At 38.6% G+C, this 12,656-nt stretch overlaps 1 protein-coding gene across 15 annotated transcripts in view; it reads left to right on the top strand.

Annotated features, from left to right (window-relative positions):
* Positions 1-12,656, top strand: part of SYNE1 (spectrin repeat containing nuclear envelope protein 1) — a 494,970-nt gene that overhangs the window by 214,866 nt on the left and 267,448 nt on the right. For all 15 annotated transcript variants that reach the window (XM_040238711.1, XM_040238710.1, XM_040238708.1 and 12 more), the window contains 7 exons: positions 334-516; positions 4,454-4,555; positions 6,886-7,089; positions 7,946-8,153; positions 8,978-9,090; positions 10,862-11,067; positions 12,046-12,201. In XM_040238711.1, the coding sequence (XP_040094645.1) occupies positions 334-516; positions 4,454-4,555; positions 6,886-7,089; positions 7,946-8,153; positions 8,978-9,090; positions 10,862-11,067; positions 12,046-12,201 (1,172 nt within the window). The remainder of the gene's footprint in view (positions 1-333; positions 517-4,453; positions 4,556-6,885; positions 7,090-7,945; positions 8,154-8,977; positions 9,091-10,861; positions 11,068-12,045; positions 12,202-12,656) is intronic.

Below are 12,656 nucleotides of genomic sequence, written 5' to 3'. Positions count from 1 at the left end.
ACATGGCATGGCCAAAAAATGAAAAATAAAATAAAATGGCATTCTTATATGACAAGAATTGTTAAATTGTTAAACAGTAACACTTTAACCATACAGAGTGGGTTGCTCTCTTATGTATTTACTTATTCTATAAATATATCCAAGTCTAATTATGCGTATTTTTATATCTCAGCATTGCAAGTAACAATAACAAAAACAACAACAAAAAATTTTCGTAAAACTTTATTTTTCTGTCAGAATAGGAATGAAGCACTGGCAGATTTATTACTTCAGTGGCCAGAGAGCATCTTAAAGCCTTGGATTTAATGATAAGGTCTTTCTTTTCTGTCCCAGATATCAGAGAAGCTTGAGGAGAACATGGACAGGTTGAGGATAAGCCTGTCTATCTGGGATGATGTACTTACAAGTAAAGATGAGATCGATGGATGGTCAAACCATTCTGTTCCACAGCTGACTGAAAGCATCAGCAACCTGAATGACAGCCTTAGAGCAGAAGAATTCCTGAAAGAATTTGAGGTAAAGTGACTACAGCCTTCCTATGTGAGCTCGTGGTACATCACTGATGAGAATATGAAAAAACTGTCTTTTGTAATTGCTTTCAGGACACCTACTATACTCAATATTCTGTAATCACCTATATGAGAAAGTAATCTGAAAAATAGATACATATGTATGTACAACTGAATCACTTTGCTGTACACTTGAAGTAACATGACATTGTAAATCAACTGTACTTCAATTTTTTAAAAAAGAAAACAGACCACTGGGGAGAAAAATAAAGCTAATTCTTCCTTTTAAGACAAATATGAGTGTAATAAAACTCTTAATTATCATTTGCTTTTACTTGAATGTTAAATAGACTACTGATATGAGAGGTGTTTTCTTTTGTGTGTCTTTACCATTTCTTAATTGAGGCTCTTTTACTTAAAGTATTAATAGACTAGTAAAGATTCATAGAATCTATATTTTGTCCCATTCTTCTGAGATTATGGCACCTTCCTATCAGAGAATCAAATGGAAAGTGTTCGTAACCTAATAATATTTATTATGTATTCTTTCTTTATTCAAACAAAATGTTAACTGAACAGTCACCACACCCCGACCACTTATATTAGGTGCTGGATTCTTCCACTGGCTTTTCAGAAATAGAAGAAAAGTGGAGACTGGAGTGTCACAGGCTTCCATGGAAAGTAGGCTTCTAAAGTTCTGGTGATCAATTTATTAACTCATTTTATTCCCATTTCTTACATTCATGCATTCATCCTTTCCTCAGATTCCCAATGAGCACCTAAAATATGACAGGCACTGTTTTAGACATTGAGAATTTACTACTAAAACAAAGTTACTACCCTCATGGTATTCACAGTATTTGCATTACAACATATATCATATGTAAACTGTCAAGCAGTAACTGGGCCATGATGAAAAAGGAAGCAAGGTAAGAGGGAATAGAGTAATCAGAGGTAACCTGTCTCACAAAGCGTGGGACTGACTGCGCCCTTGGTGAGAGAAGAGACTGTTCGCATTCTGTCCTCAGGGCTCCAGCCCAGGGCCTGGCACATGGTTGGAACTTGACAGACACCTGAAAAAGTGACTGCAGTCTGAATGAAATGTAGCTGAATCATCTGTATGTCCTAAGTTATCACCTGTCTTTGACCCCAAGAACATTCTATAGATTATCCCTGTTTCTAAAACCAAAAAATAGAAGAAATCATTCAGACTAAAAATACAGTCAGGAGAGGGATCTTTGATGTTAAATTAACGTAACAGCTCAGACAGTGGTGTGTGCTAGAGTACAGCTTACACCAGCTCACAAAAGTCAACTGTTACATTTTCAGGAATTTTGCAAGCCAGTGCTAAACACAATCATTATTTAAAATTAAGCTGTAGGGACTTCTCTGCTGGTCCAGTAGTTAAGGTTCTGCCTTGCAATGCAGGAGACATGGGTTTGATCCCTAATCGGAGAACTATTATAAGATCCCAAATGCTGTGGAGCAGCTAAGCCCAAGAGCCGCAACTACTGAGCCTGAGTGTTCTGGAGCCCATATGCTGTAATTAGTGAGCCTTCAGGCCACAACTAGAGAGTCCATGCGCAGCAAGGAAAGATTCTACATGACACAACAAAGATACCATATGCAGCAATTAAGATGCCCATGCTGCCAAATAAATAAATATAAAAAAATTAAATTGTAAATAGCTATATCAACCTCAGATACTCAGATGACACCACCTTTATGGCAAAAAGTGAAGAACTAAAGAGCTTCTTCATGAAAGTGAAAGAGGAGAGTGAAAAAGTTGGCTTAAAATTCAACACTCAGAAAACAAAGATCATAGCATCCAGTCCCATCACTTCATGGCAAATAGATGGGGAAACAATGGAAACAATGAGAGACTTTCTTTTCTTGGGTTCCAAATTCACTGCAGATGGTGACTGCAGCCATGAAATTAACAGACACTTGCTCCTTGGAAGAAAAGTTATGACCAACCTAGACAGCATATTAAAAAGCAGAGACATTACTTTGCCAACAAAAGTCTGTCTAGTCAAAGCTATGGTTTTTCCAGTAGTCATGTATGGACTATAAAGAAAGCTGAGTACTGAAGAATTGATGCTTTTGAACTGTGGTGTTGAAGAAGACTCTTGAGAGTCCCTTGGACTGCAAGGAGATCCAACCAGTCCATCCTAAAGGAAATCAGTCCTGAATGTTCAGTGGAAGGACTGATGCTGAAGCTGAAACTCCTATACTTTGGCCACCTGATGAGACGAACTGACTCATTGGAAAAGACCCTGATGCTGGGAAAGATTGAGGGCAGGAGGAGAAGGGGACTACAGAAGATGAGATGCTTGGATGGCATCACCGACACGATGGACGTGAGTTTAAGTAGGCTCCGGCGGTTGGTGATGGACAGGGAAGCCTGGTGTGCTGCAGTCCATGGGGTCACAAAGAGTTAGACACAACTGAGTGACTGAACTGAGCTGATATTAGTAAAGACACTGTATGAAAAATGAAAGCAATAAATTCTCAAAACTTATCACTTCCTCATTACTTTTCAGCAATTATCTCAGTTCTGAAGTAACTGACATTCATTATACAATGAAAATACTGCAGAATATGTGCAACTACATGGTACTGCCAGCTCCTTGTGCTATGGCATCATGCTGTAGCTCAAAATGGTGGTAAATGCTATAAGTCAGGGCCAGTTGTTCAGAGTCTGGAGGACGCTCCTGCTGCTCACCTCTGGGATACAAGGAGCCCATGGGCGTCAGCCACATTCACAAAGTCAGATCTGGTCACTCACAGAGATCAGTTTTTATGTTACGCTCTGTGGTGCACTAGTTAATAAGGTTAGTGAACTGGATTCAGCTCGGTGCCTAACAGTTTCGTTGCTGCAGTGCAGAAAATGAAGGAGAGCTGTGTATGTGTGACCCCTTAATTGCCCAGGCTGCTCCTGGGGAAGGCCAGTGGGCCTGATAGGAAATTTCTTCCTGGGTGAGGAAACTGCTTTCTAGACTGAAGACATCAGGAGGTTTGTTAGTGTCTACAAAGCACCAAACACCACATTTCAGTTGAAAGGGACACTTTACTAAATGTTCCTTCAGGGGTCCATTGCCTGGAGAATTCCATGGAGAGTGGCGCCTGACAGGCTACAGTCCATGGGATCGCGAAGAGTTGGACACGACCGAGCAGATAATACTTTCACTTTCGTGGGTCCAGATAAATAATGAAGTTTCCAAGCATCTAATTTGTTCCATAATAATTCTCTGGTTATTCTTTCTTCTTCTTGTGTTAGTGTTGACGGGAGAAAAAAAAAGAAGGCAAAAGACAAAATGTTAGATGTCAATTCCTAATTAACCTGAATTCTGTTTTAACACCCTTGAAATTTCTAATTGAAGTATTTCTTCAATTACTGTAGACTGTATTACATATATTATACATATTATATTACATGTATATTATTATATATATGTAGTACATACTATATTCCATATAGTCTACAGTAATGAAGAGGCACTCCTGATATGTATTTGTTTTGAAATGCTCCCCTAAGACTTAAATGCTGCATAGTAGCCAGTGATATTAATGCTAATAAGTAAACGACAGTTAGTCTGCTGAAAATTCCCACTGACTCAAGACTTTCGGTTAGTGTTTAATTTTTTCCAGAAGTTTTTATTTTCCCCAATAAAAGAGAGTGGGAAGAAAGTTCCGCATACTCCCTCACATTCCCAGTGAAAGTTAATGGTGATATTTTTCCACACTGACAAATAATGAGAATCCTCAGAAAATGGAGCAGAATTTTGTTTTTTGTTTTGTTTTTACCCTGGGTTAAAGTTGGGTCTTTTTGACAGAGTTAATGCTTGAAATTATGAAATGCCAAGTAAAACATGTCATTAGTTGTTTATGACATGTAATTAGTTGATAAGTTATGTTTTTCCCCTTTGTCTTTTACCTGGCAGTCTGACGTTAAAAAGAAAACATTGAGATTAGAAGAACTTCGTTCCAAAGTTAATGATCTTAAAGAATTAACTAAAAATCCAGAAACACCTCCAGACCTTCAGGTAAGCAATCCATCAGGTTTGTAATAACTCTATATACTATTAATATATATTCTCAAAAAAGTGTGTGTGTATATATACACATTCTATGTATTTATTTATAAGTGCATGTATATGTATATGTGTGTGTATATTCTTATTGTTATCATTGTCATAATTCCAAGCAGACACATAGACCTTATCAGACATGAGAGTTAAAATATAGCATTTTTAGAATTCCTGGTGCTAGTTCCAACCCAAATATTATAATAAGATTAGTTCTTTTTTTCCTTACTAAATTTTGGAAGTCATAGCATTCAGCTTTCCTCAAGGACAATTTTAAGTCTAGACAGACATATTTATGAATATTGATATCCTAATTCATATTTTTCTAATCCTTCTTACTGAATAATTGCATTTGGAGGGATTACCATCACAATGTCTCCCTTCATTCCGCAAGGCTCTTTAGATGGCATAAATCCACAGGCACTGGAGGCAGGCCAGGCAGACAGGGTTTGACCAGGAACCGGGGACGCTTCAGTGAGGGAGCGTGGGCACAGCCAGCACCAGTTCTCAGGGCCAGAGGTTCTAATTCATTACTTTAAGCTATTTGTTGCTGCTTTCATTTTCTCTACATTTTCTCTCTTCTTATATTGCCTTTCTCCTTTATCTACTGTTTCTTACTAACCAATCAATCTTGTTTAATCACCTGTACTTTTGCTCTGGCCCAAGACTGTTTATCTGTCAGTTATATCGGTGGATGATATACTTGTACCAGAAGGTTAGATGCTTCACCTGAAGCAAGGATAGGCAAAAGGGGTGCTGATAATGAGCAAAATTAAACAGGAGAGCTTGTGCTTATCAAGGACATAAATGGACGACAGTTGGATTTGGGCAGAGTGAAGATGGAGGCAGGGTTTTGAGAGAGAGCTACTGTTGTGCCCTGTTTCTCTCTTTCACACACACATGCACACACACACACACACACACACACACACACTCCTACGCATGCCCATGGAGGAAATGTGGAGGTCCCTGCACCTTACCTCAAAATGGAAAGGATTTCGGTGATACTGTTTGGAGAGCATGACACGTGCCCCGTGCAGTTGGCAGACACAGGAGACTAGTATCTAATCCCCCACAAAAAGCCTTAAGGGTGGGAGACAGGCTGGCTGATTGCTAATGTATTTGCCAAGGATACATGATTGTTTTGAGTGGCCTACATCTCAGAGTCATCTGGGGTGAAATGCCAATATGTGACCTCTGGCCTGGAAGTGAATGATGAAAGGAAAGATAAGAGGAGAGCTTCGGTATGGGTATCTCAGGGTCCTGCAGAGTCTTTCTGCAGGCTTAAGAGGTTTTCTGGGTGATGAACAGGCCTCAGCAGCAGGGAGTTAGAGATGCCGTAAGGCTGCACAAGGAGGAAGTAAAGAACCTGAGAGGAATGTGTTGCCTGTCTCTGGGGAACTTCAGTAGGAGGGGCAGCAGTGAGGGGAGCCTCAGAAAGCCCCACACATGAGGCCTTTGACAGGAGTGAATGTGAATTCACCCAGCCCAGAAAGCAGAGAGGCCATCTCCCAGCAGTGCTCACCACTGTCCTGCCTGTCCAAGCCTGCAGGTGTCAAAGGCTGTTGAAAGTGGGGGAGTAGGGAAGAAAGACGAAAAAAGGCACTTGGCCCCTTTTTCCGCTGGAGGCTTCATGTTTGCAGCAGGTCTGAGCAGAGGATAAGAAAAAGAATCTCTAAGTTTACCTTCAAAGTTTTGATTATTAAATCAGCCTGGATGTTCTCAGTGTGGAGTTGAAACTGCTTTGCAGTTGACCAGGATTATAAATCCTTTTATTGTTATGTGTGGGAAAGTCCAGGGCTTCCTAAAATCAGTCATCCGGGGAGGAGAGAAGAGTTAACTTCAGTGAATATTTTAAACGGGAGACAAAATTGACATTGTTTCATGATAGAATCCCCAAGTGGTGTTTGTTCAAAGTAGTAGCTACCTCAGGGTGAAAAATATGTGTTTCCCTGGGAGAATGAAGAGCAGGTTTTCGGTCACCAACTTGGTAACTCTGTGTAGGTCTAGTTCTGTTTTGAAATGAGATCTTGTGGATTTCCTGGAATCTCAGTCAAAACTTCCACTTTAAAAACCCAGTATTAACTATAATCCTCACTCTTTCCATTTCCCCATTACTCAAGATATTTGGCAACTTGAAACCACTGATTTTCCTCTTAAAAAGTTGAATTAGCATCCTTGGTGAGGCTTCTGTGATTTTTACTGTTAAGCTGCACATGAACAGAATCCCTACTGAACAAGAGCTCTGCTCTTTACAGATTTTAATGAAATCTCACTTTATGTTTTAGTTTATAGAAGCTGACTTAAGGCAGAAACTGGAGCATGCCAAAGAAATTACTGAAGAAGCAAAAGGAACCTTGAAAGAGTTCACTGCTCAGAGTGCGCAAGTGGAGAAGTTCATTAATGACACGGTAACCTGGCTGACAAAATTAGAAGAATCGTTGATGAACTGTGCCCAAACTGAGACTTGTGAAGGGTTGAAAAAAGTGAAGGTAAGTCATAAACTATCACTAAGCCTTTACCTTTCAATAGTAATATTAATTCTCCTGCTTTTCAGTGACTATAATAAAAATGTAACCTCTGTTCTGTTACCCATATTAGCACCAAACCAACTAATTCATGATATAGGAGACACCAAAGTAACAGATGGAGAATTGAATGCAGGTGGTAAGAAACTAAACATGAATGTTCTAAAAATGGACAGCATGAATTGCTATAGGGCCTGCTCAAAAATACTTGTTAATATATAATACATATTTTTCAGTAAAAAGGTGGGAGCCTATAGAAGAACTGTTTGAATTTCTACAAATTTTCAAACTTGAATGCCTAATAGTTTTTCATCACTTAATTATTTTTATTGGTCAGCATGACTGCTTTCGTACTGAGAAGGATCTATGTTTTAAAAATGGTTGAGCAAACGATATATGTAGTTTGTGCTCTTTTAGCATATTTTCTTACTGTTCTTGAGACTAAGGACATATACTTCTAAAATTTGCTACTGGTGCTTTTGGTGTGGCCTGTGCTCCTAAAACAAAGGCCAAGTAACCTAGGGAAAAAATGTGAATGCAGGAGGCTGACTCTATTAATAGTTTCTAATCAACTAACTAAACCCAAGATTCTGGGCTGGAATCCACAGAAGATCTTTTCAGTTTGTTTTAAATCCTAGACTATAACCTAAATCCTACCTATCTCTCAACAGCTGTTTACAGGTGTAGACAAAATTGTATACATTATTGAGTGGATTTCAACAACGTCAAAAAACGTTCCAAAAAACATTCCAGAGTGTGGTAGATGAGATATTTCTCGTGAATGTAATGAATATCCTTCATGGCATACTTTTATTCTTAGGACATACAAAAAGAACTTCAGAGTCAGCAAAGCAACATCAGTACGACCCAGGAAAATCTCAATAGCTTGTGCCGCAAGTACCATTCAGTGGAGCTGGGGAGCCTGGGCAGTGCGATGACGGGGCTGATAAAGAGACACGAGGCTGTGAGCCAGTCCTGCTCCAAGACACAGGCCAGCCTTCAGGATTCTCTGGAAAAACACTTCAATGGTGAGTTCCGACAAGCCTCAGCATGAGTAGTTTGTTTACAAGACATAGTCCAAACCAAATGCTGCCTAGAAACGGTCAGAAAATTTTCCACAAGAGTAGCATTTTAAATTTGTGTCTGTGTTGAGATTTGAGCAATAAAATTATTGTGGTTGGGCTCTGACTGTTGGCAGGATTCTTCTTCTTTCTCCCTAAGAAAGTAGGAGTCCGCCATCTTGATGAATCTGAACTTCGTGTGGATTTTCTAAGTAGAGCTCCTTTGTGTGGAAAAAGACTCCCACTGCTATGAGGAAATGACACAGTAAGCTTGGATATTAGGAGAGCCTATAAAACAGCAGGCATGTAATTCAGGAAACTGTTGGTCATTTATGTCCCTGACTTGGCTTCCAGCACTGCTGTGCCTCTGCTTTGGTGTCAATGTGTGATGCTCTAAGTCAGCATGGCGGGCAGGGGAGATGGTTCCTCCCTTTGCCATGGAAATGGCTTTAACACCTCACGAGCTTTGCTTACTCTTACATAGTCAAGCAATTATCTTTCTTCACCAAGAGAAAAAAAAAAAAAAACACACAATGGGAAATCAAATATGTCAGGAATACAAATTTCTTTTCATTCTTACATCTGAAATAATTTCTCAGTTCTACCATGAGAAGTCATGGTTGTTGGTCATACTGTATTATATTCTATACTACTATTAATATTGTTTTCTTTCTGGAACATGTTGTAAGGCAGGATGTAATGGGCTGATCACCAGAATTAATTCATTGTGGTCATCCTGGAAGCTCTTTCAATGTTTTCTATGTGTTCCTTATTTTTGTTACTTTCCATAGAGTCTATGCAGGAATTCCAAGAATGGTTTTCTGGAATAAAGGCAGCAGCAAAGGAATCATCAGATAGAACTGGGGACAGCAAGGTTCTGGAGGCAAAGCTCCATGATCTTCAGGTATGCAAGCTGGCGCTGCTGCTGCTGCTAAGTCACCTCAGTCATGTCCGACTCTGCGTGACCCCATAGATGGCAGCCCACCAGGCTTCCCCTTCCCTGGGATTCTCCAGGCAAGAACACTGGAGTGGGTTGCCATTTCCTTCTCCAATGCATGAAAGTGAAAAGTGAAAGTGAAGTCGCTCGGTTGTGTCTGACTCTTAGCGACCCCATGGACTGCAGCCTACCAGGCTCCGCCGTCCACGGGATTTTCCAGGCAAGAGTACTAGAGTGGGCTGCCATCACTACTTTTCCCTAAGTTACCTTCAAGTGCCTTCAGGTCAGACCTAAATCATCTATTTCCCCAAACCTTATTTTCTTCTAACTTTTCTTCTTCCCTAACAGAATTAGATTTCTTGAGTCAGAAAGAGATAGGAAGTATGAAAAGTAAGTTGATAAAATGTTAGAATTTCATTCATGTTGATGTAAGGCAGAAATCAAACCAATATTGTAAAGCAATTACCCCTTGAAAATATATAAAATATTGAAATATATAATATTGAAATATATAGAAAATATATACTTTTTTTTAAAGTTAAAATTTCAGAATTTCTAGATCCCATTCCTCTCTTTTTTAGTCTATTACTCATTCTTCGGCAATCATTCAGAACTAAACCTAATTTTGGTTTTTATGGCAGTAAAAGCATAAATAATTGTATCTATTTTACATCATTGTCATGAAGAAGTTTTAAACAGAAGACATGGCTTGTGTTTTTTTAATAACCTAGCATCTGAATTTGGAGCTAGGATATATTCAAATAAACGCAATAGATATTGTAGGTTTTAAAGGTATGAAAGACAAAGAAAAATGTATAAATTTTGGTAAGGGAGGGCCACTGTGCAGCAACATTAAGAATGATTGTCAGGAGCCTAAATTCAAATTAAGTTTTGGCCAAGTTTTTCAAATGGTTAATCTGAGCAAAGCACTGTGTTAAGTATTATCAAAATACTTTTTAAAAGTTAATGGGGGAAAACATTAATGAGGAATATAAGGATTTTGTGGCTTAATGGGTGATGTGATGGCAATTATGTAGATAACTCATTAGCAGCCAGGGAGGAAGATCATTATCATACAGGAAGCTGGTTTTGCTGGAGGCATGGTGAATTCAGATGTGGAGCTGGGCTCTTTAAAGCTTGAAATGCAGAGGATCTCCATGAAGCCAAGTCTGAGTGACCGTCACAAATGCCTCTGTGAAGCTCAGGGTGGAGGCAAGACCAACATAGTGGTTCTGGACTTCTTTTGCTCAGTTGAAGCCATGCCCATGTATATGATCTTCCAAGGAAGAGGTGCATACCAAGAAAAGAAGGAATCTGAACACAGGATTTTGTGTGCAGTGTGGGTCAGACAAGGAGGCAGTGTGGAGACAATTAACCAATTGAAAGATGTCACATTAACCATTTGAAGAAGAGGAGGCTGGACCAGGTTGAGATGATGAGAATGGAGAGGGACTGAGAACAAACCTTGATGAGAGCATCCTTCTTTCCAGCTCGATGTTGCTTGCAGTTGGTCCTCAGCGGTTCCAGTGACTGGCTGGCACCATCCTCCATTCTCAGTCTTGACTGTATCCAATTGTATACATCATTCTCATTGAAGCTTATTAAAAGCCTTCTTTCTTCAGGCTGTTTTTCTTCTCTTGCTTTACTTTCTCAGGTCAGAGTTGTAATTAATCCTCCTATGCAGTAGGATCTTTGAATAATAGCAAATGCTTTGTGTTACCTTTGTTTCACGAAACAGAACATTTTGGACTCGGTCAGTGATGGACAGAGCAAGCTTGATGCAGTGACCCGAGAAGGACAAACTTTGTATGCACATTTATCTAAACAAATTGTCAGTAGCATTCAGGAACAAGTTACAAAAGCTAATGAAGAGTTTCAAGCATTTTTGAAACAGTGCCTTAAAGACAAACAGGCTCTACAAGACTGTGCTTTGGAACTTGGGAGGTAAGTTTTTTCAACAGGTATAGATTTCATCATGCACGGACTATTTCTTCTGTGATTTAAAGTAAAGAGCCATTGGGAATAAACAAAAAATATTTTAAATTGTGAGTTTAAATTATAGTGTTTTGACTTTAAGTACATGTTCATACTAGGACAATAACTGATTGCTCAAATTCTGATGGTATCATTTGGCTTTATTTTCTCTATAGAAAAAGAAAGGAATTATATTCACTAATAATTATGAATGATATAAATGTATGTACTTTTTGTCTGTTTGGCAATAACTCTAGATATTAGAATTTTGACACCTGAATTTTTCATTATCCAAGTCCTTTCCTCACTGTGTCTACTTCAGTGAGGTTGGAATTATGGCTGAAAACACTTATTATATTTCTCTGAGTCAAGATTCCAATCAGGAAGCTATATCAACAGGGCTGGATATAAAATTAGAAAAAATATTCTGTTGCTAAGAAAGGAAAGATGTCAGTATAATCAATATGCCTTTTTTGGTTGGAGGTATTTGCCTGACTTTTGTCAAGGTTTCTTAGAGAATTTACATTGTTTTTTAAAACTTTAGAACCCTAGAGTCTTGTGCCATATTCAAATCCCCATAAGATACAAAGACTCAGAGATAACTTTCCTTCCCTTTCTAAGGGCTTCCACTGCCCCCAATTCAGGGTCTTTGCAGTAAGATGCAAAGTTAAGGGACACAGGCACTTAAATGTAATCTTAATTACCAGCTATAATTATCAAGATAGAATGCTTCTTTTTCTGCTTGTATCCCAAGAAAAATGTCCAGAATTTGTCATTTTGTTACTGAAATAAGTGATTATTTGAATGGGATTATTGTCAAATTTTCTACTCTACTTGAAAATCCATGAGATCTTAATTGCCAAAGACATTGTTGACCTCAATATTATAATTTATTTATTATAATGAACATATAAGAATTTCTCTAATGTGTTTTGTTCTTTTCTTTAGCTTTGAAGATCAGCACAGAAAACTGAACTTATGGATCCATGAAATGGAAGAAAGATTAAGTACAGAAAACTTAGGAGAGAGTAAGCAACACATTCCTGAGAAGAAAAATGAAGTCCATAAAATTGAAATGTTTCTGGGAGAACTATTGGCTGCAAGGTAGGTTGCGGAAGTGGAATAGATGCTTTTCTTACTAGGAAATGTTTGTTTGTCTGGTTGGTTGGTTGGTTATTCGGGTTGCTTGTTGGCTGGTGAGATGGTTAGTTGGGGTGGTTATGTTTCTATATCTAGCACACAAATGATTGTATAGTGTTTCCATGGCAGTGGAGTGATCTGGAGAGAGTATTGGGTTGGAGGTAAAGAGCTGATCTCCATTGCAGTTATATCTCCCTTTGTTCAACAAATTGGACAGGCCACTCATTTTCTGTATTTCTTGATATTAGCTTTTAAACATTGAGAATAATAATAAATATGTTTTCCTCCCAGAGGTTATTATAAGGATATAAGGTGATTATAAAAATATCCTTCATTTACAAAATAACACTATAGACCCCAATTCCATATATTTTTCACACACTTCAGCCTCCAGGATTATTTCCAATCCACCATATGCT

This window comes from Oryx dammah, unplaced genomic scaffold (assembly GCF_014754425.2).
Source record: "Oryx dammah isolate SB20612 unplaced genomic scaffold, SCBI_Odam_1.1 HiC_scaffold_4, whole genome shotgun sequence".
In the NCBI taxonomy this organism is placed as follows: Eukaryota; Metazoa; Chordata; class Mammalia; order Artiodactyla; family Bovidae; genus Oryx; species Oryx dammah.
This window is presented reverse-complemented; position numbering and strand designations above follow the sequence as displayed.